Source organism: Enhydra lutris, unplaced genomic scaffold (assembly GCF_002288905.1).
Source record: "Enhydra lutris kenyoni isolate GAN:26980312 unplaced genomic scaffold, ASM228890v2 scaffoldscaffold34, whole genome shotgun sequence".
NCBI classification, from domain to species: domain Eukaryota; kingdom Metazoa; phylum Chordata; class Mammalia; order Carnivora; family Mustelidae; genus Enhydra; species Enhydra lutris.
The window spans coordinates 16,766,946-16,790,568 of record NW_019154118.1 but is presented as its reverse complement, the minus strand read 5'-3'; the positions used below and the strand labels follow the sequence as shown (position 1 = coordinate 16,790,568).

Here is a 23,623-nt window from a genome sequence, read left to right as displayed (position 1 = left end):
GGTCTCCTTCCTTCTCGCCGTCGCCTCTCTCTCCCTCCCCGCGTGCCCGGGAGGGTCCACTTGTACGTTAGGGGGCTTCCGCGGAGTCCGCGGCTCCTCCGCGGTGCCGGCTCTGGCCGCCAGAGGGCGCCGTCGGGGGCGGCGCAGTGCCGCCGAGGCCGCTCCTCTCCCGACCGAGCCTCGCCCGCTCCGCTCGCGCCGCCGGAAGTGGGAGGTGCGGTGCGCGGGCCGGCGCTCGACCCCTCCCCCCGAGGCTCGGCCGCCCCCTCCCCCCGCTCCGCCCGCTCAGGTGCGTCCCGTCCCTCCCCCACTGCCTCCCGGGGGCGCGGCGCGGGAGGTGTGTGCGGGGCGGGCGCGCGGGGAGGGGGCTGCGACGCCGGGGGCCAGGGCAGGGGCGGAGGGGGGTCGTCGAGGCGGGGGGCGTGGAGGGGGCCCGTGCGGACGGGGCAGGGGTCCCGGCCTAGGAACGGGACGGCGCCGGCGACGCGGTGGGGCGGGGGTGGGGAGCGCGATAGAGGGGGATGGGGGGGCCCGGCCGGAGGAGGCGGCGGACTTAGCGGTCCCCGGTTGAGGCGGCCGTGGCCGCCCGGCGCTGCTTCCCCCATTGTCCCCTTCGCGGCCGTGCCCCGTTTCCCCCCCGAGCACCCGTCGCTCCCGGCGTCGCCACCTCGCTGGCGGTCGCCGCAGGGATTCCCTTGACACGTTCGACTTCTTACCCCGCGCCGCAGCCTGCAGCCCGACGTACCTGCCCCGCTCCCCTTTGGGCTGTAGCGGCAGAGTCGCACGTAGGACCCATGCCTTGGGCACCGAGGACCCCCGACCCTGGGCTCTGTCGGGGCAGGATGTTTGCACCCGAGGGAGCAGTAATGGCGATTGGGGCCCATTTCCTCCTAGGAGCTTTGTATAATGGGGGAAACTGAGGCACAGCGGGTCACCGGCCTGTGACTGAAGTGTTGACAGCGCCCAGTCTCCATTCTTGCCCATGCTTGAAGGTTCCGGGCGGAGTTGGGGGCGATGTAAATACCTGTGATGCTATTAAAATAAAAACAAGAATTTAAACTAACACTTCCACCCCCCCCCCCATTTTTTTCCCCCTTTGTCTTCACGGTAGAGGGCTGTGAGTTTGTCCTGCTACACAAAGGATGACCTCCTGATCCAGGAAAGGCCTCCATCCCCATCCCCTGACTTGGATTACCCTGTTTCTCAGCCTTTCTGTTTCTTGGAGGAGTACCCAAGATTCCTGTACTCTTTTGCATTCCTGTAGTAACTCTGAAGAGTCTGTATTTTTCTCCATCAGTGGCTCTCAAACATTTCCCGTGTGTGGGGAGCACACTGACGCTAGAAGATGCTCTGATTGCCCAACATCGCATTGCTCTTTTCTCACACATGAGCACCTCCAAACAACTTTACTTAAATGAACAGAGGATGATTGTAATGATTTAAAATGTATGCTGTGGTTGATTATTAGGGCCCAAATGCATTCTTTGTAAATAATACTAGGTAAAGAAGGCATGTGGACCGTTTGGACAATTCTCAAACACTGTAGTCTGTTTTAAATGACTGCATCTCTGCCAAAAGCGGAAAAGCTTTGCACAGACTCCTAGAGATTTATATAAAGCTGGTGATTTTTGAGGATCCGTGTCCACTGGGGCCTCTTGTGCCCAGTGGCTCTTTTAATACCCTGCTACTAAGAAAAACTCTTAGTATTTTCTCTTGGGACCCAGCTTTTTCTTTGTGTTTCTTTCCTGGAACAACTCTGGTATGGACCTTCCAATGGGGAAAGATAGGCTCGTTTTAAAAATTGGAAACATGCAGCCTGTAATTTGTTTCTGAATGTACAGAGCATGATGGCGGCGGCGTCTGAGGTAGCTGGTGTGGTGTCCAGTGCCCCCAATCCTCCAGAATCCTCCTCTAGTTTATGTGCTTCCAAATCAGACGAAGGTCTCCCAGATGGTCTAAGGTAACGTATGCATCCTTGACTGGGAAGATTTCATTCGGGTGAAGGGCTTTTGTGGGATGGCTTCTTACGGAAACGGAGTGGAGTTTTCCTCTTTTTGGCTCTAATGGCCCTGGCCCAGAGTAAGCTTTTTAAAGGTGGGGACTGTCTGATCCCTGTGTGTATTTATGGTACCTAACAGAGCATCTGGCACTCAGCAGGCATGGTAAGTGTGTCAGTAGAATACAGGGGGTGAAACTCTTCTGAAAATGCTAGTATTTCCCCACCCTTTACTGTATGTTCAATTGTATATTTATAACATAATATCTGTGTCTATATCTGCATATTATGCTTGTATATTTATGTTATGATTACATATATTATAATGATACTATATATTATACTTGCGTATTTGTATGTGTTCTGTGTTACGTAGAGATACAGATGTGTATGCATATATATATGTGTAAAGCACGTGTATATTCATACATACCCACAGATATACTTGTATCTGTATTATCTACAGATAGCTTTGTTCCTATGGCTTCCTGCTTTACGTAGATATTTTGCCTCCTGTCTACACTCTTGAGGGCTGAATTACGGTTTCCCAGCTTTGCATTGTACAGTCCTTAATGCATAGTTATGTACAGTGTTGTGCTAAGTCAACTCTATATTCCTCCTCAACTCTTTTCTAGAGCACCTGGGACCCCTTATAATAGATCATATTGTACCAACAGTTGAATATGTATTAACACATTTAATCCTCATAACAGCCCTAGGAGGGAGGTGCTAATGTTATTCCCATTTACAGGTGAGGAGATTGAGACACACTTGCCTCAGGGTTGCCGAGCTACACTGGAGTCAGGGTTTGAACCCAGGCTTGTCTGACTCGGTAGCACCTCATAAATACCGGTTTAAATTAGAGATTTGTTGGCTAATGGGTAATGGGGGAAAATGTTGAGTAAGCCTAACCATAATCCTGGATCTTCATTTTATAAGTAGAATCATCCACATACTCCTAGGAATAGTGATGGCACCTAGGGTTGATTGAATATGTACTGTGCCAAGCCCTGTACTAAATACTTCAGATGCCCGATTTCACGTCATCCTCCCAATAACCCTATTAGGTGGGTCATGTTTCAGTTTGACGAATGAGGTGAAGTAACTTAACGAGAGTCAGACAACTGGTAAATAGCGGAGCAGGATTTGCACCCAAGGACTGCACTGTATATGCCCAAATTAATAGTCTAAGTGTTTCCCCCACTTCCCCAGGTAACTCTTAGGAAGGAGTCAGCTAGAGGTCTTCATGAAGGTTTTCGTACCCCAAAGACACTGTTGGTTCTTTTATTTTGAACAACATGTGTTGTTGAAGACAGGAAGGCACCGTCACCTAAAACCTCAGTCAGTGCTGGCTTGGGGTACTTAAGGACATCAGTTGACATAATCTGTTTTTTTGTTTGTTTTTTTTTTTTTAAAGGGGGCAAAGAAATTTCACACAGATGCAGTCATTATTCCTGGTTGGCAGGTTCATTGTTGTGAATGTTAGATGTCACTGTATATTGGTTTTAAAGATCTCTTCAAAAAAAGCAATACGTAACTGGCCATGACAAACGACAGAACGGCTTTCCCAGTGTTTCTCCGTGTGCATGTATTTGTCCGGGATAAAGGTCCCACTGACAGCTTCAGTTTTGGATTTGGTGTCTGTACCTCAGACAACCTCAAGTGAGGATCCTGTGCTCTGGGAAGCTGTCAAGGAACCCGAAAGGTGGTTCTGGCCAAAGATCTGTGTGAGGGATTTGAATGAAAATTATTTTTATGAAACGTGAGAGTGGAATAAAAACATTTTTTCTAAATTAATATTTTTTTATTAGAACATGACGTGTAACCAAGTCAGTACAGCTTACTAAATGAAAAACTCTTAATGAGTAGTAGGCTGTTTCAGTGACATTCCCCAAAAGTATTCAGATTGGGCCTCACAAATCTGAGGCTCTTCGGGGTCATTTATTATGTTTATTTACGGTCACCCGACAGGAACTGTCTGTCTCCAGCACCCGGCTTCTAACCATCAGGCTCTACTCCCCGCATATGGGTCAGAGTCGCTGGACAAAGACCAAGTTCCACGTCATTCTGATAATTTGAGGGGCTCATGTAGTCTGGTTTTGTTCTTCTAGTCGTTACGTTAAAGATATTATGTCTTTAAGCTTCCTTAAGATTGGGTGAAGAGTGAAACTTTTTATCTTGTGTTTTTGATAGCCTCAAAGACCCTGCACAGAAGCACAAGAACTCGCCTCTGTCGAGTGTAAGTAGCCAAACGATAACCAAGGAGAGTAACAGAAATGTCCGTTTGGAACACCCAGAGCAGAGTCCTGGTTCATCAGCAGGTGACACTTCAGCAGCGCACCGGGCGGTTTTAGGAGGAAACTTGCTAGCCGCAGCCCTTTGTCTTTCTGGCGGTGGGTCTCAGTCTGATTTGAAGGACGTGGCCGACACAGCAGGAGAGGAGGGGGACACATGCCTCCGGGAGAGCCTCCATCCTGTCACTCGGTCTCTTAAGGCAGGGGGCCATACAAAGCAGCTTGCCTCCAGGAATTGTTCTGAAGAGAAATCCCCACCAGCCTCCATCCTAAAGGAAGGTAGCAGGGACACAGGCTTGGATTTCCGACCTGTGGTGCCTCCAGCAAATGGGGTTGAAGGAGTCAGAGTGGATGAGGATGATCAGGATAGCTCTGCCCTGAAGCTTTCTCAGAACATTGCTGTACAGGTCAAGTATCAAGTTTCTACTACTAACGTGGAATTTGGGCTATTGATGTATTTCTATATTTATCGAGGGTAGGAGACGTTTTTCTTCGTAGGTGGTGGAGAACTACTCTGTCCCGTTTTTTTTATTGGCGACTATCGTACGATTTTCGTGCGGTGCTGTGTGATGTCATCCTTCTGGTGTTCAATAAATAATAAAGCCAGGAGCCAGGGTCCTATCGTGGCGCTGAGAAACTTTATGACCTACGTATAATCTCTTTCACCGACTAATGGATGAGTGTAGGTCATTAGCATTCATATTTCCCATCTTTGTCCTTGCAGGAGGAATCCTTGTTAATTCTCTGACCTACCTCTTAAGAAGTACAGTGGATCCTGCCTCCTAGTGCTTGGTGTGCTTTGTTATAGGAGGAAAGATGGGCACAGTAGGCAGTAGGGGGCGAAATTCTTATTTCACACTTGAGGCTGTCTCTCTTGTCAGCTCTTGGGTCTCATTCAGGTTCTTTTGTGGGATAAATGTTCCATGCAATATACATGCCAGCTCCTATTTGCTAGACCTAGAGTTCTTCCCTTGTTAAGAAGCCACTAAGGGAAAACAAAATTTAGCTGCTTAGTTACTTGTGACAGATTTCTAGGTAAAATTACTAAAGAGCAGTTCTGCCTTTTAAAACGTCTCTGAACAATCCTGAATATAATTGCTTCTTTCTTTGTAGACTGACTTTAAGACGGCCGATTCAGAGGTAAACACGGATCAAGATATTGAAAAGAATCTGGTGAGTACTTAAACTGTCACAGTGAATATACAAGATCATTCACTCAGACTATCTAGAGTCATACCATCTCAGCTGGAAAAGGTGCAGGAATCTCCTTTTCAAATCCCTAACAGATGGTCAGCTAACTTCTTTCTACTTGATCACACCCAGAGATGGGAAGCTTACTACTCGTAAAGCAACCTATTGTATTTGACAAAGAGCTCTTATTGTTGCATCTTGTTCTGAGGTGAGGATAGCACCTGTCATACTTAGAATGCTCTCCTGAGCTGTGTAGACTAAATCCAAATCTTCCTTTACTTGTTGGCCCTGCGTATCCTTGAAGTTTGTTTATCCCTCTTCCTCTTACTCCTCAAGGATGAATCTTTCCAGAAAAAACATTCCCAGACGTTTTTAACATTCTTCTTTTCTTCATCGAATATATTTTCCAGCCTTCCCTTGCCCTGGTGACTTTTCCACCTGGACACATTCCATCTTATCAATGTTGCTTTGAAAATGTGATCCTGAGAACTAAATACAATAATCCAAATACAGAATAATGAAGTTGCAACACAGTGGGGTTCTCCTTCTGTCTATCCTGCCAGACACTATTTCTCAAGTCTCCCTTGGCTAACTGTGGCAGTCTGCTCAGCATTTTGAGCTTTCAGCCAAACTCCCATCAGGTCTTTTTCTGGTGTACCGTTGAGTCGTATCTTCCCTTTTATTCCTAGTAATTGGTTTTTAAAACCTAGAAAGCTGCACATTTATCTTTGTTAAAATGGTCTCTGATCTATCTCTGGTATTTTGTGGTAGAAACTTCCACCCTCAAGAGTATGGATACCAGGGGCGCCTGGGTGGCTCAGTGAGTTAAACCTCTGCCTTTGGCTCAGGGCACAGTCTCAGGGTCCTGGGATCGAGCCCTGCGTTGGGCTCTCTGCTCAGCCGGGAGCCTGCTTCCCCCCTCTCTCTCTGCCTGCCTCTCTGCCTACTTGTGATCTCTCTCTCTGTCAAATAAATAAATAAAATCTTAAGATTTTTTAAAAAATTTATTTGCCAGAGAGAGAGAGAGAGTACGCACAAGCAGGCAGAGAGGCAGCAAGAGAAGCAAACTCCCTGCCGAGCAAGGAGCCCAATGTGGGACTTGATCCCAGGACCCTGGAATCAAGACCTGAGCCGAAGGCAGCTGCTTAACCAACTGAGCCACCCAGGTGCCCCTAAATAAATAAAATCTTAAAAAAAAAAAAAAAAAAGAATATGGATATCAAAGTGTGTATTTTTCAAGAGGAAGGATGATGCTGGGAAAGGTACCCTAGCATCAGGAAAGGTTTTTAGGGTAATATGTGTTAACTGAGTGAAAAAAAAAAAAAAAAGAGAGAAAGTGCTTACAGCAACCAGATAAGAAAGTAGGTATTTGTTCAAGTTGAAGAAATTGAGGGGCAGATGGAAGGAAGGAAGTTATGGGAGTATATTAGCAAGATGAAGTAAATAAAGTTTTTTAAATACAGGGTAGCAACTTGGAGTTACTCCTAACAGCAGGTAAAAAGATCCTAGAGATAAGCGAGCTGGTGGAGATGTGCTGGGTGAAAACCAAGCCAGAAGAGAAGTCCCAGGGAAGGGGGCGGGGTGGGGATTCACCTTTTCTTGAATACTTACTCTAAGCACTTCACATAGAGTATTTATTTTGTCCCCACAATTGTATGGTGGGCTTCTGATGACTATAGCAATCCAAGGGGCAACTAAGTTATAAATAAGTTTTAGCATCAGTTTGAAGCAGGAATGGAAACTACCAAGTGATTGGGCCAGAAGAGGCCCAGGGTTATGTTTTGTGTGGCTGTTTTCTTTTGGGTAGCGGGATGGCCTACATGCCTTTATTTTGTTTTATTTTATATTATTTTATTTTTTCAAGTTTTCCTTTAAATTCTAGTTAGTTAACATACACTTGGGCCCACATGCTTTTAACAAGTCAGTGGAACTAGGCCAGGTGTTAAGCTTGGTAGCAATGCAAGAAATCTGGCTCCTGTTTTGTTTTCTTTTTTGTGCATTTATGGTAATTTCCCACTGGCTGCATTTGAAATTATAACTTCTGGTCCTTGGAACTGATTAGACACTGATTAAACCAAGTAACTTTGGCTTGTTAAGATGAAATGATAATGGATGAAGTAGTTTACTCTATAGCCTTTCAGTTATGTTTTTGTATGTACTAACAGTGTGTACCTTGAGACTTCTTTCCACGAGACTGGTGGTTTTTTCCCCTGGCCTCTGTTGCTCTAAAGAAGCATTGTGGGCGGAGAAGGTACCACAAGGAAATAAAGGGAAAGAGCTGTGCTGAAGAAAGAAAATATTCCTCTTACCTACTAGTTGCATTTATTGGTTCTTAATCTTTTGCTTGGTTTAAAGTCCTCCTTTGGAATCTTTTGAAAACTTAATTCTCCTCTCAGAAAAATTTATCCTCCCCACCACATTCCCCTATTTCAAAGAGTTTAGAGACCCTTGAGGGCGATCCATAGATCCCAGGTTCAGAATCCCTATAAAGATGTGAGCCTGAGGGTGCTGGGTGGCTCAGTGGTTTAAGCCTCTGCCTTCGGCTCAGGTCATGATCCCAGGGTGCGGGGATCAAGCCCCGCATCGGGCTCTCTGCTCAGCAGGGAGCCTGCTTCCCTTCCCCTTCTCTCTCTCTGCCTGCCTCTCTGCCTACTTGTGATCTCTGTCTGTCAAATAAATAAATAAAATCTTAAAAAAAAAAAAAAAAGACATGAGACTGGAGAGTCTCTGGGAGCCCTAGTCACATTTCAGCACCTGGACTAAGGACTAGTTTATCGCAGAGCTAAAATCCCTTTTTTTTTAAAAAGATTTATTTATCTATTTTAGATAGGGAGCACAAGGAGGAGGGGCAGAGTGAGAGGGAGAGAGAATCCCAAGCAGGCTCTGTGCTGAGAACAGAGCCCTATGCAGGGCTGGATCTCACAATCCTGAGACCGTGACCTGAGCTGAAACCAAGAGTCGGACACTTAACCGACTACATTACCCAGGTGCTCCGCTAAAGTCCTATCTTGAAACTTTGTTTTTATTATCATAATGTAATAAGTTTTCCTTTGTTTGCCTCTAAAACCTGTTTTTTCTTTGAAAATAGTTAATCTTTTAATGAATAAGTTCAGTTGAATGCTCTTTGTTTAAATTTGACATGGGCTGCCTTATACTAAGTGTGTTTTAAATTGACCGTCTCTTAGCATCCCTTTGAAACATAACTATCACTTTTCTTGATTTACGGATATGGGGAGGCAGAGCTGAACTGTGATCCTCAGAAACCTTTTTTCTACTCTTGTGCTCATGTATGAGAGCTTGCTGATTTGTCCAGTCTGAATATCATGTTCCCCAGACCTCTTTAGTGGATCTGTCCATTTTCAGCACTAATGGCCAGTAAGGAATCCTCTTTTCTGGATGCAGTTTTGAATAGGTGATCTGTTTTTTGTATTTTTGTTTTTACCTACTCATTTCTTCTTGTTCTGATAAAATGCTTCCTTCTTCTTATTCCCTAGAGCAGTGATTGGCAAATTTTTTCTGTAAAAGGTCAGAGGGTAAATGTCTTAGGCTTTGGGGCTCTGTGGGTTCTGTTGCAACCATTCCATTCATTGTAGGATAAAAGCAGCCCATAATCCATTGGGAATGTCTATTTTCCTATAAAATTTATTTATAGGGGCACTGGGTAGCTCAGTTGGTTGAGCTTCCAACTCTTGATTTTGGCTCTGGTCATGATCTCAGGGTTGTGGGATCCGAGCTCAGCACGGAGTCTGCTTTTCTTCCTCTCCCTCGGCCCCTCCACCTGCTTGTGCACGCAAGTTCGCGTGCTCTCTCTTCCCCCCCTCCCTGAAATGAATAAATAAATCTTAAGAAAAAAATTCAGACAATGGCTGGATTTGGCCCACAGGCCATTCCTTGCCACCCCCTTCCCCCGAGCCGTGCTGTGCAACAGGGTTTCCTGTAGTGATGGAAATGTCCTCTATCTGTGTTGTCCAGTGTGGTAGCCATTTGTTCTTGGGACTAAATACTGAGTACTTGGAAATGTGGCTAGGTGACTGAGGGGCTGTATTTTAAAATGTTCTTACTTTAATTAATTGAAGTTTATATAGCTACTCATGGCTAGTAGTTAGAATATTGGACCCTGCAGCCTAGAGCTCTGCACAGTGCCTCAAACAGGCAGCTGGTGTTTTTTGCAGTTAAACTTGGGAATTAAACTTTTCTTCTCTTGTTACACATAGGACAAAATGATGACAGAGAGAACACTGTTGAAGGAGCGTTACCAGGAGGTCCTGGACAAGCAGAGGCAAGTGGAGAATCAGCTCCAAGTGCAATTAAAGCAGCTCCAGCAAAGGAGAGAAGAAGAAATGAAGAATCACCAGGTACCCTGCTTATGTTAAATCTCAATAAGTATGGCTACACTCCCTAATCAGGCTGTAATTTTGTTTCTGAATTGGTGGAAGAGCAATGTTTATCTTTTTAATGGTTGTGTTAGAATTTTAAGGATAAAAGGAAGCTTTGAGGGTATCTTGTTCAAAATCTCAGTTTTTTGTTTTGATTTTATTTATTTGACAGAGAGAGTGTGCATGTCCTTGAGCCATTGGAGGGGCATAGGGAGAGAATCTCAGGCAGACTCCCCATTGAGCACAGAGCCCAATGAGACACTTGATCCTACGACTCTGAGGTCGTGACCAGAGCTGAAACCAAGAGTTGGACACTCAGCTGACTGAGCCACCCAGGAGCCCCCAAACTCTCACTTCTATTTTAGTTTAGAGACAGAAGTTAATTAATATATTTTGTTGACATTTGTTACCTGGAAAACCATGTAATTAGACTCTTACGTTATATTAAAAAAATAATTCTAGGGGCACCTGGTAACTCAGTTGTAAGCGCCTGCCTTCAGCTCAGGTCTATGATCTCAGAGTCCTGGGATGGAGCCCCACGTCAGGCTCCCTGCTCAGCGGGAAGCCTGCTTCTCCCTCTCCACCTCCCCCTGCTTGTGTTCCCTCTCTCACTGTCTCTATTTGTCAAATAAATAAATAAAATCTTAAAAATAAAACCCAAAACATAATTCTAATAGATTTAAAAATCTACTTATGAAAACTGGAAAAAGTGTAAATTAGAAGGAAATTTAGGAGAATGTTTATAAAACCTTGGCTTGCAAGAGGTCACTTTAAGCCAGGTAAAAAACCCAGAAGCCATAGAAAAATGAATTGATTTAATTATGTATACTTTAAAACTTCTGATATGGCAGATGATACAAAAAACATCAGAAGATCAGTGGTAGATTGGGAAAGTATTTGTAGCACATCTGATAAAGGGTTTAATATCCATATCTGTGTTCTGAGTCTCCTACAAGTTCATGGTAGAAGTCAAGTACTCTAGAAAAAACTCAGGAAGGGTTATTGTATAGTGTCCTGTTTTTCCTGTAACAAATTACCATCAATTTGCCACCTGAACACAACACAAATTTATTATCTCACAGTCCTATAGGTCAGAAGTCCAACAAGTCACTGGGCTAACATCCAAGTATTGGCAGGGTTGCATCACTTTCTGGGGACTCTGGAGGAGAATACCTCTCCCTACATTTCCAGCTTCTAGAGGCTGCTTGTATTCCTTGACTTGTGGACCCCTTCTCCATCTTCAGGTTCAGCAAATTTGCATGCCTGACCACTCCTCCCCAGTCACAACTTCCTCAGATCACAATTGAGAAAGGTTCTCCACCTTGAAAGACCTGTGTGATTATATTGTGCCTACCCAGATGATCCAGGACTGTCTCCCTGCATCCGGGTCTTTACCTTAGTCAGATCTGCACAGTCCCTTTTCCCGTGGAAAGAAACATAGTCACAGGTCCCAGGGATTAGGTTAGATTAGAACATGGACATATTTTGGGGGAAGGTGTTATTATTTTGCCTACAACAGTTATTAATGGTGGGGCACCTTGGTGGCCTAGCCAGTAAAGCATCTGCCTTCAGCTCAGGTCAAGATCTCAGGGTCCTGGGATCAAGCCCTGAGTTGGGCTCTCTGCTCATGCGCTTGTGCGCACTCTCTCTCTCAAATACATAAATAAAATCTTTAAAACAATTATAAACGGTAGTATACAGAAGAAGAAAAGCAAGTGGATAATATATAAAAAGCTCAGCCTCAGACTCACTGGAATTCATTCATTCATTCATTTAGCAAATATTTTCAGAGTTCCTGATCCAGTCTCTGTAAATTTAGCAGTAAAGGGAACATAGTCTCTGCACTGAATGCTTATTTTAGTTGGAGGAGGCCGACTGCACAAACAGTAGAGAATGGGAGTTAGGAGAATGTTTCTTAAAATGATTAGATACCATTCTTCTCTCTCCCCTCAGAAGATTGGCAAAAATGAAATAGGTTATCAAGAGTGAGGAAAAATGAACCCTTTCCAGACATTTGTATATGAATTGTTACAGCGTTTTTGCAAAAGTTACTGAGAATTGTCAGTTAAGACTTAAAATATACAATGACCTAGCAATCATTTCATTAAGTCTTTTCTACAGAAATAAAAGTTTATATATGAAAATGTAGATACACAGTGTATTTATTGCAGTATTTTGTGTAGTTAGAGAAAACTGGAGTCAACTTGTCGGACTCCTTACATAGAATGGTTAGATAAATTGGATATATATACATATACATGTTATGTCATATACTGCTATTTTTAAGTTAAATCTATATATTTATTTTACTTTACTTTTTTTTTTTTTTTTTTTAAAGATTTTATTTATTTATTTGTCAGAGAGAGAGAGGGAGAGAGAGCGAGCACAGGCAGACAGAATGGCAGGCAGAGGCAGAGGGAGAAGCAGGCTCCCTGACGAGCAAGGAGCCCGATGTGGGACTCGATCCCAGGACGCTGGGATCATGACCCGAGCCAAAGGCAGCTGCTTAACCAACTGAGCCACCCAGGCGTCCCTTTACTTTACTTTTTAAGATTATTTATTTGAGAAAAAGAGAGTACACTTGAGTGGGGGCGTGGTAGAGAGAGAAGGGAGAGAATCCCAGGCACATCTGCACTGAGCACGGAGCCTGACGGGGCTCAATCCCGCAGCCCTGAGATCATGACCCGAGCCGAAACCAATCACATGTTTAACCAACTGAACCACGCAAGTGTCCCCAGTTAAATCTGTATTGACAGTATGCTCACATCAAGTGAAAAAAAGCAGGATGCAAAATAATGTGTATAAAATCATCTCATGATTGACTGAGCCTGGGTGGCTCAGTTGGTTAAGTGTCTGCCTTTGGCTTAGATTGTGGTCCCGGGGTCTTGGGATCAAGTCCTGCATGGGGAGTCTGCTACTCCCTTTGCCTGCCGCTCCTCCTGCTTGTGTTCTCTCTCTGTCTCTTTCTCTGACAAGTAAATAAATAACAATCTTAAAAAAAAAAAATCATCTCATTTGGAAGAAACACAAAAGCAAAGAACTACATATTTAAGTATATGTGTGTTTGTGTGAGAATAAAGATGTGAAAGCAGTTCTACGAAACAGTGAACATATTAATTATGGGTGGAATTGGCATGGATTAAGGAGTGACTTAACTATCACTTTTTTACTATTCCACTTCTTACTGCAAAGACATATATTTTTGTTAAAGTACAAGAGGAACCAAAAAACTCCTCACACATAAGAAAGCAGAACCTTAACAAAACAAAACAGGACCATTTTTGTAGGACATAATGAATTCCCACCCCGTATAAGAATGCCTTTCTCAGCATTCTTAGCAGGTGTTCATTTGGCCTTTATCTGAACATGGGTAATGGAGGGGTTGTTGCTTCTCAAGGCAGTAAATTCCATTTTGAACAGTTGTGATTGTTAGAAATTTTTGCTCCTGCTGAATTGAAATCTGCTTTATTGTAACTTTCTCTCTTACATCTAAATACTGGCTTTCAGAGCTACGCATCAACCCGATTCCTTCAATTCAGCTTGAATTTACCAGAGTCCATGTATTAATTTGTGTTCGTTGAAAATAACCTTCAGACCAAAAGAACTAATTCATTTCCTTCTTTATTTGTGTGTGACTGTAATTATGGGGGACTCAGGAGATACTAAAAGCTATCCAGGATGTAACAATAAAGCGAGAAGAAACAAAGAAGAAGATAGAGAAAGAAAAGAAGGAGTTTTTGCAGAAGGAGCAGGATCTGAAAGCTGAAATCGAGAAGCTTTGTGAGAAGGGCAGAAGGTAAATGATGCTGTCAAGAGTAAAACCCCTGTGTGCGTGTGTGGATTTATATGTAGCATCCAGTCGTGTTTGTGTTCCTAGTTTCAGTCTAATTTTTATTTGAAAAACAAGTGCACAAATAAAATCCTCTAATGATTTTTAGCTTTTTCAGCACCTTGTGTTAGATTCAATAAAAAAAAAAATGTTTTTTTCAGATTCAATAATACCTTGAAAATAATAGCAGCTGATTGTTGGGTCCTAAGTATGATCAAGATTTTGAAAAGCATCTAACACCTGCTTCACTTGCTTTGAACCTGGTTTTTTTTAGAAGTTCAGGCTTTGGGAATATTTTGATTATGTTATTCAGCACCAAAACAAATTTCAAACAATAACATTGTAAGTAAGCCTTTGGAAAGAAATATTCAGTGGATCTCTGTTCTCTTTTGGGTACTACAGCAAGAGCAAGGTGTGCATAGAATTTGGTCAAATATTCAGTTTTCCAAGTTTCTTAACATGGAAGTCTAAATAATGTGAACCCTGATGATTTTATTTAAATTCTAAAATGTGCTTTTATCAAGAAAATCTTGGCCTGCTGATGAGTCAGAGCTCTGAGGGAAAAGTAGCAAGCTCATTGGTTGAATCATTTTCCAGGTGTGAAAGGCGGTAACCGTAAAAGGTCAGCATGAGAAAGAATGTTTGAGAAAGAGCCTAAGGACCAATCTGTTTGAGAATTGAATGATAATGCTTTGAAGGTCGGTCAGTTGTCCATGAAGATCCATGTGTCAGTGATTATGAAGAGTGTGCTAGAAGCATAATGCTATACCTGGTATTGTTAGTGATTGGACACCCTGCCACCTCCCACCAACAACATGGCCTCTGCCATCATCTTCACAGGCTGGAGGGGGATGGTGAAACAGAGACATTAGCAGCAGTCTTAGCAGAAGCTGGGAAGGTGAATCTGTCATGATAATTCTAGGCTCTGTGAAAGATTTCCTTTTGATGTGTACTCTACACTCTTAATGTGATCTCTGACCACTTTCTCTGCCTTCTGAGTGGATAAGCCCAGATGGTGATAGATGCTAACAGTTTACTGCTCGTGGTCTGGAAGATAGAATTGGGCTTTCTTATGTGTTACAGTCATCAGAATGACACTTTCTGTCACAGTTTCTGTGGAATGTGGAGTTCACTTTTCCAGAAGTAGGTGGAAGAAGTCTTCTGTATTTATCTTTGTTCTAGCAGGGATGGATGGATTGCATTCCATCATCCACAGTAACTGTGGGCACAGAGATATTGGTCATTGTGTTTGTCTGCTCAGACTGCCATCACAGAGTCATCACAGACTGGGTGACTTAAACAATAGTAATTTATTGTCTCACAGTTGTAAAGGCTGGAAGTCCAAGATTAAGATGCCAGCAGGGTTGGTTTCTGGTGAAGCCTGTCTTCTTGACTAGCATAGCACTGCTGCCTTCACTCTCTGTCCTCACATGGCCTTTCTTCCCCGTGTGCTTAATCGCAGTGTCTCTCGTCTTTGTGTAAGGACACCAGACCTATTGGATTAGAGCCTGATCCTTATGATCTCATTTAACTTTAATTACTTCATTAAAGGCCTTATCTCCAAATACAATCAAATTGCTGGTGAGGGCTTCAACACATGAATCTGCGGGGGACCCAATTCAGGCCATAACAGTCATGTTTCCTGTTCATAGCTCTCATTCCGCCAGCCAACACTTACTGAGTGTCTACTGCGAGCCTGACAATATGGGCCTGGAGAATAGAAGGTCCTCGTGGAGCTTATTGTTGACTAGGAGAGATGACAAATAGATAATTACAAACTAGTATAATGATACCATAATAGTGGTGGTATGAGAGCACGTAGAAGGGGTAATGGAACCCAAACGAGGCGGGGGAGTCAGAGAGGCATTCCCAGAGGAAGTGATTTCCAGAATTAAATCCTGAAAGGTGAAGGGGAATATGAACTCCGCACGCAGTGCATGAGCCTTGGTTTGATCCTGGATTAAACCAGTAACTTGCAAAGAAAGAGTTCCAGGGGTGGAGGTTGGTACAGGGAGGAACTGGGGCAAAGAATAGGGGAAAAACATTGTAGGCAGGCGGCCTACAGACAAGAGAGAACAGCACCTGAGCTGTAGGGAGGTGGGGAGGAATGAGACCAGTACAGCAGTGGGAAGCCTGTCACAAAAGACTCATGTATCAGGAGTTTGGGTTTTTCCCTGATAGAGATACTGAAAGATTTTAAGTGAGGAGAGGTCTCAAAGGAGGAGTTCTGCATTTTAGATAAATTACTTTGGCAGGTGGAAAGTGGATGGGAGTAGTGTAGAGGACCAGTTAGGAGACTTAACCTGTCAGAGCCTGCATGAGAGTGACAGTGGCCCACATTGCAGTGGCCCTGGCTGGGAGGAGAGAATTTCACATTGATGCTATATAAAGGTGAGTTTACAGAGTGCCCGGGTGGCACAGTCAGTTAAGCGTCCAACTCTTGGTTTCAGCTCAGGTCATGATCTCCGGGTTGTGAGGTTAGAGTTCCGAGTCCAGCTCTGTGCTCAGCAAGTTGGGCTCTGTGATCGGTGTGGAGGCTGCTTGGATTCTCTTTTCTTCTCCCTCTGCTCCTGCCCACTCCCTGCTCTCTCTCTTTCTCACAACTAAATTAATTTTAAAAAATTTAAGGTGAATTTACTTAATAGAAATCTGCTAAGTGCTTTGTACTCTTTGAGGATAGTATGTATTTTAATGTAATTATAATTGTAAAGAGGACACCCTGAGTTAACCAAAAAAACCCCAAAACCAAGGAAGTAATATTCAGTTTAGTCACATATTTGATGATTTTCTCCTGGATACCTGGTAGCTTTGTTATGGCCATTGTCCTGCTTTTGTGGGTCCCTTCCTAATTCCCAGATTATATTCTTGGGGGGTATTGCTGGCCTAAGGAAGGGGAGCAACAAATAGGACTCTTCCCCAGTAGAAGATGGTGAGCCTGCACTTTAAAAGACATCATTAGTTGATTCATAGAAGTACCCTGGGACAAAAAGCAGGAACTGAAATACTAAGCATGATTCTTCTTTTTAAAAAAATATTCTGAGCATGGGGCATCTGTGGGGCTCAGTTGGTTAAACGCCTGCTTTCGGTGCAGGTCGTGATCTCAGGGTCCTGCAGTTGAGCGCTGCACTGGGCTCCCTGCTCAGCGGGAAGCCTGCTTCTCCCTCTCCCTCTACCGCTCCCCTGGCTCATGAGGTTCATGTTCTCTCTCTCTCTCTTTCTTAAATAAATAAATAAAATCTTGAAAAAAAAAATGTTTTGAGCTCGCCTGATGAACTCATATGATAGATAGGTAAGTAGCACATCGAGGGACTTATTGTTGGACATATTTTTTTAAAAAGATTTTATTTATTTATGAGAGAGAAAGAGAAGGAGAGTAGGGGAGGAGCAGAGAGAGAGAGGAACAAAGAGACTCCACGCTGAGTGCAGAGCCTGTCACAGGGCTCGATCTGAGGACCCCGAGATAATGACCTGAGCCGAAGCCAAGAGTCAGACGTTCAACCGACTGAGGCACCCTGGCACCCCTGGCAGCATTACTGTAGGTGTCATTTCGGAGTCTGCACTAAATTGAAATCAACAAGGTGCATGAAGATTTGTTTTGGAAATTTCTCTCCAAATGCTAGTTTATGTAACCGGTATGTGTAGAAGCCCTTGCAGCTTGCCTAGCAAATCAGTTAGTCTGGTGAGCATCTCCTGGGTGCAGAGCAGTGAGCCAGGCTCTTTCAACATCCTGTACGTGACCATAACTGTCCTTCCTTCCAGCAGTCTGCTCGTTCCCAGTGAGTCTACACTTTGACCACTTCATATCCCCTTTCTTGTTCTGTGACCTCACTCCATTTCCCACCAATCTTCCAGCTCCCTGGAAGCATGTCTTCCTCATGCCAGCCTCAGGGCACGTCCCCTGCTTGGATTACCCCCTTGGTGTTACCCTCAATTCTCTTTCCTCTCATTCTTCTGTAGTACTCCAGTCCTGGGTCAGGTCAGCTGCCTGACTTCTCTGTCCTTACATCCGGGCTACTGAGTGCTGCTGGAGACAACCCTCCACCTATGTGTCTGCTAACATCACCTGAATCCTCGGGGCTCCCTCTTCCTCTCAGGGCTGTCCCAAACTTTTACCTCCCTTTCTCACCTTCCTCTCCCCACCATTTCTCTTCTTAGTCTTAGCAGATGATCTCGCTTTTTATTTCACTGTAAAAATAGAGACCATTAAGTGAAACCTCTTTCCGTTTCTCAGCTCTCAGCAGACACAGCCATCCTTTCCTCTGGTCCCTATATCTGAGTCTAAACTTTATACCTGTATGTAAATTCAGTTCACTCTTGCTTCTACCATTTCTCCAAACATGGCAGCACTCTGTACCCCCTGTCTAAACTGAATAACCAAGAGTCATCCTAAATTCTTCTCTCTTAGCGCCCTTTCTACCACATCTACTTTTACCAAGTCCTGTACATTCTTAATATTAATTATCCCTTTCTTTGGGTGCCTGGGTGGCTCGTCGGTTAAGTAGCTGCCTTTGGCTCAGGTCATGATCCCAGGGTCCTGGGATTGAGCCCCACATTCTCCCCCTGTCTGTCGTTCTCTCTGCTTGTGCTCTCTCTCTGTCAAATAAATAAATTAAGTAAATAAAATCTTTAAAGAAAAATTATCCTTCTCCCTGTTCATGCTGACCCTGCCAGTTCAGGATCTCGTCAGTCCTGTATCACTGAGGTAGGCTATGAAACTTTCTATGCCTTCACTTTTCCTCCCTTTTCACTTGTGTAGTACACAGCTACCGTAGAAATCTTTTTCACATCCACATCTGATAATGTAATTTCCCTGCTGAAAATTTTTCATAGTTCTTTGTGGCTTTCAGGGTAAAGTTTTAGCTCTTTAGTGTAGTATGGAAGGCCCTCAATGACCTAGTCCCTGTTCATGTCCCCAGCTATACTTTTACTGCTCCCCCGAAGAACCCTGCTGGTTTTTACTTACTGCTACCTGAACTCATTTAAAACTCAGCCTGTATTATCTACTCTAGAAAGCTTTTCCCAGATCCTCCCCATCTCCTCCCCTTCACACATCATGAAGGTTTCATTTAGATGACCCTCCTCTGTATGCATTAGCATGCTGAGTATACCTCTGTCGTAACACACACCTCTGATGGTCTTTTTGTTGACCTGAATGCCTCCCCCATCATATAGTTAGTTTCTTGAGACTAAGTGTTTTGATGATCCATTGCTGTGTAAAACAACCATCAATAACTTAATATCTTGGGGCGCCTGGGTGGCTCCATCTTTAAGTCTGCCTTCAGCTCAGGTCATGATCCCAGGGTCCTGGGATCAAGCCCCACGTCTGGCTCCCTGCTGAGTGGGGAGCCTGCTTCTCCCTCTCTCACTCCCCCTGCTTGTGTTCTCTCTCTTGCTGTATCTCTTTCTGTCAAATAAAATCTTAAAAAAAAAAATTTAGTATCTTAAAACAAAATAATTTATTATTTTTCACAGTTTTGGGGGTTGATTAAGTCTCGGATGGATGGTTCTGCTAGTCTCCTCTAGGTTCATTCCTGTAGCTGTGATCGGATGGCGTTTGGGACTGGAACACCCAAGATGGCATCATTCATATTTCTGGAGCCTTGGCAGGGACCCCTGGAAGGCTGGGCCCAGCTGAGCCACAGACAAGTCTAGGCCTTTTCTCATTCTCTCTCTCCATAGTGTCTTTTCCCTCTCCAGGTGGTCTTTCCATCAGAGGGGCCAGATTTCTTACTTGGTGGCTCAGAGCTTCCAGGAGTACAAAAGTGGAAGTTTCTAGGCTCTCCTAAGGCACAGACTTGGAACTGGCACAGGGCTATTTCTGTGGCATTCTTTTGGTTAAAATGAGTCACAGGGCCAGCGCAGATTTAGTGTTGGAGGGGGCTGAGCAGGAACACCAGCAGGCCTGGTTCTTTGGGAGGGGTCCATATTTGGAAATCTGTTACTGCAGCAAGTAACACATCTCACTTAACTTTTTCTGCTCAGTATGTGTTAATATCTTTTGGATATAGGGAATCACAGAAGTTATACAAATAGGAGATGCATAATTGGAGATGTTTTAGAAATATGCGGGATGAATTTTGGGGAAAGAATGAGGCTGGGACACCAACCGGGAAGCTCTTACAATAAACTGAGTTTCTAAGGATTGTTATAAGACTCATGATGGTGGAATGAAAAGGAAGAAATGGATTCTGGAGTAATCAATGCTTGATTATTTTAGAGATTAAGGCTGGGGGAGGTGTCAAAACTAACTTCGGTATTGACCCTGGGTAACTGTGTGCTACCTGGATAGTAATTGGAGTGGAATTCCCATTTTAAGTTCTGAGGGTAAGGGTAATGTGATGATACGAGACATAGAAGTTAAAATCCTCAGTCGGCCATTGAAAGTGGGACCCTGGAGTAGAAGAAATGCTTTGTCTCGGTTTGGAGTTGACTGCATGGTGGTGATAGTTACAAGACTGAAAGTGTTCCATGAGAGAAAGTGTAGAGTAGGGCTCAGTTCTGAACTCTGAGGCACACCTACAGTTTGGGAGTACAAAGAGGAAGGGAAGGCAGAAAGAAAAGGAAACAGCTTAGAATAGTAGTATAGGGCTTCAAAGGGGGAGGTGCGTGACAGTGTCAGAAACTGCAGGGAAGTACATGAGAACCAGGTCTGAGTAAAGGCCATTGGTAATTACTGAGTGTAACCAGCAGGGATTTGTAGGCAGAGGAATGAAATTACTGGATTTACTTTTCCCCCAGTATCTTATTATGAAGATTTTTAAACATTAGGAGAAGCTGGAAATGTTGTATCTTAACACTCACTCCCTAGACTCAACAATTAACTTTCTGCTAAATTTGTTTTAGGAATATCTTTCCATCCCTCTATCCATTCATCAGTCCATCTTTTTTTTCTTTTTGAAGTATATCAGAGTAAGTGGCAGTCACCAGTAACTTCACCTTTAAATCTGTTAATGTGCATATCATTAATTAGAGTTAAATAGTATTTGTGTTTCCTTTTTTTTTTTTTTGGTAATGTATATGCAGTTAAATACATAAATCTTACGTATGGTGTTCCATGAGTTTTGACCAATGTCAAATGCCTGTGTAATTCAAACCCTGTTAAGATACAGAGAATACTACCCTTAAATCGAATGGTCCCTTCACACTTTCCCAGTCTTTTCTTGTCCCTTCTTCCAAAGGCAACCACTGTTCTGATTTTCTCACCGTAAGTTAACTCTGCTTGTTCTAGAGTGTCACATAAATGAAATCATGCAATATGTACTCTTTTGTCTAGGACTTCTTTCATTCAGCATAATGCCTCTGACATTCATTCATGTCTCTATATTGTCAAGTAGTATTCCTTTTGTTAATATACCACAGTTTATCCATTCCCGTTTGAGAGGCATGTAACAGTTTCCAGATTTTGACTATTATGACTAGAGCTGCTGTGAATAGTCAAGTATGTCTTTGTGTGAGCATATGCTTTTATTTCTCTTGGGTAAATTTCTAGGAGTAGAATCACCAGCTTGTAGGGTAGGTATATGTTTAGTGTTATGAGAAACTGACAGATGGGGGTGCCTGGGTGGTTCAGTGGGTTAAGCCTCTCCCTTCGGCTCAGGTCATGGTCTCGGGGTCCTGGGATCAAGCTCCGCATTGCATCACATCCGGCTGTCTGCTCAGCAGGGAGCCTGCTTCTGCCGCACTCTCTACCTATTTGTGATCTCTGTCTGTCAAATAAATAAATAAGATCTTTTTAAAAAGTTAGAAACAAACAAACCCCCCCCCCCCCCGCCAAAAAAGAAACTGACAGATCAATTTACCTAATGGATATACCGTTTTACACTCTACCTACAAGGTATGAGAATTCTGGTTGCTTCATATCCTTGCCTTTCAAGTGGTGCGTTACGTTGTGGTTTTATTTGGCATTTCCCTCATTGCTAATGATGTTGATCACTTTTTCCATTTGCTTATTGGCTATGAGTGTTTGTTTTTGTGAAGTGTCCACTCAGATTTTTGCCACCCTTCTTTTTGGTTGTTTTTGTGCTTTGCCTATTGCAAATATAAAGCCCTTAGTCAGTTATATATTCTGTGAAAATGTTCTTCTACTCTCTGACTTAGCTATTTGTTTTTTAATTGTATCTTTTGATGAACAGAAGTTTTAATTTTAAGGCTGTCTAATTTATCAAGTTTTCTTTTATAGTTATTGCATTCTTTGTCCTAAGAAACCTTGGCCTACCCTGAAGTAGCAAAGGTGTTCTCGTCTGTTTTCTTATGGAAGCTTTATCATTTTAGCTTTTATCTTTATGATCCATCTCAGGGTAATTTTTGTGCATGGTGAGAAGTAGGGGCTGAGGTTCATTTTTTGAGGTTCATGTGCCTATCCAGTTGTCCCAGCACGATCCTTTTCCCCCATTGGATTGTTTGACACCTTTGCCAAAAACCAAATGACATTTTGAGTCATCTGTATAAATAGTGGGTCTATTTCTGAGTACTATTCTATTGCATTGGTATATTTGTCCATCTTTATGCCAAATCATGCTGTTATGATGATTATGGCTTTATAGTAAGTCATGGTCACAAAATATAAAGTCTGCTTTTTTTTTTTTTTTCAAGGTTCTTTGGACTTTGTACTATCTTTAGGTCATTTGCACTACCATAGATGTTTGAGAAACAGCCTGCCAGTGTCTACAAAAACAAAAAAAAAAATTGGTGGTTCATAGTTCCTTTGAAACTGTAGATCAGTTTGGAGAACACTGGCATCTTAATAATACTGAGCCCCCCAATCCATAAATATATATCTGTCTGTTTATTTAAACCTTTATGTTACCAACATTTCAGAATTTTCAGAGTATAAGGTCTTACACAGCTTTCTTTAGGTTTCTAAAGAAATTTTTTTCCTAAGTATTTTATGTTCTTTGACACTATTTAAGGAGAATTAAATTTTCAGAAAAATTTCCAACCATTTCTTTTTGTTTTTTCTTTAAGATTTTATTTATTTATTTGACAGACAGAGATCACAAGCAGGCAGAAAGGCAGGCAGAGAGAGGGGAGGGAAGCAGACTCCTTGCTGAGCAGAGAGCCCGATGCGGGGCTCGATCCCAGGACCCTGAGATCATGACCTGAGCCCAAGGCAGAGGCTTAACTCACTGAGCCACCCAGGTGCCCCAACCATTTCTTGCTAGTATGTAAAAATGCAATTTATTTTGTATGTTTACCTTATATCTACTACTTCGCTAAATTTACATATTAATGTTTTAGTTGTTTTGTAGATTCCTTAAGATTTTCTACATAAACAATTATAGCTTTTATGAATATACAGTTTTATTTCTTCCTTTCAAATCTTAAGCCTTTTATCTCTTGTAAACATTAGTACACTGACTAGGACCTCTGGTACAGTGTTGAATAGAAGTGGTAGAGTAGACATACTTAGCTTGTTTCTAGTCCTAAAGGGAAATGTTTAGTATTTTACTGTTAATTGGGATAATAGCTATAGGTTCTTTATAGATGCCCTTTATCATACTGGGGACGTTCTCTTCAGTTTCTAATTTTTTGAGAGTTTTAACATGATTGGGTGGGTGCTTAGTTTTGTCAAATAGTTTTTCTGCACCTATTAAAATTATTGAATGGTTTTTCTCCCTTATTCTGTTAATATGGTGAATTATATTGATTTATTTTCGAATGTTAAGCCAATTATCTATTCTTGGGATAAACCCCCTTGGAAAAGATACATTATTGTTTTTATATATTGCTGGATTTGACTTGCTATTATCTTTTAGGGATATTTCTATCTATACTTACTGAGGCATATTCTACTTTTTAATTTTTAAAAATGTAATTATATCGGTTGCTTGAGGGGGTGATGTTAAAATCTCTATGATTATAGACTTTCCTCTTTTTCCTTTTAATTTTGTGAATTTTTATTACTTATATTTTGAAGTTATATTGTTAGATACATATA

General features: G+C 42.8%; 1 protein-coding gene across 2 annotated transcripts in view; it reads left to right on the top strand.

The window, feature by feature from the left end:
* Positions 1 to 265: 265 nt before the first annotated feature.
* The window catches only part of LOC111153671 (ring finger protein 214), a 44,386-nt gene continuing 21,028 nt past the window's right edge, over positions 266 to 23,623 (top strand). The window contains exons 1-6 of one of the 2 annotated variants that reach the window (XM_022512819.1): positions 266 to 289; positions 1,842 to 1,960; positions 4,190 to 4,235; positions 5,404 to 5,463; positions 9,696 to 9,836; positions 13,514 to 13,653. In XM_022512819.1, the coding sequence (XP_022368527.1) occupies positions 1,845 to 1,960; positions 4,190 to 4,235; positions 5,404 to 5,463; positions 9,696 to 9,836; positions 13,514 to 13,653 (503 nt within the window). In that variant the 5' untranslated portion in view covers positions 266 to 289; positions 1,842 to 1,844. Of the gene's footprint in view, positions 290 to 1,841; positions 1,961 to 4,189; positions 4,698 to 5,403; positions 5,464 to 9,695; positions 9,837 to 13,513; positions 13,654 to 23,623 lie in introns of both variants that reach the window. The other variant, XM_022512818.1, reaches the window with a different exon arrangement.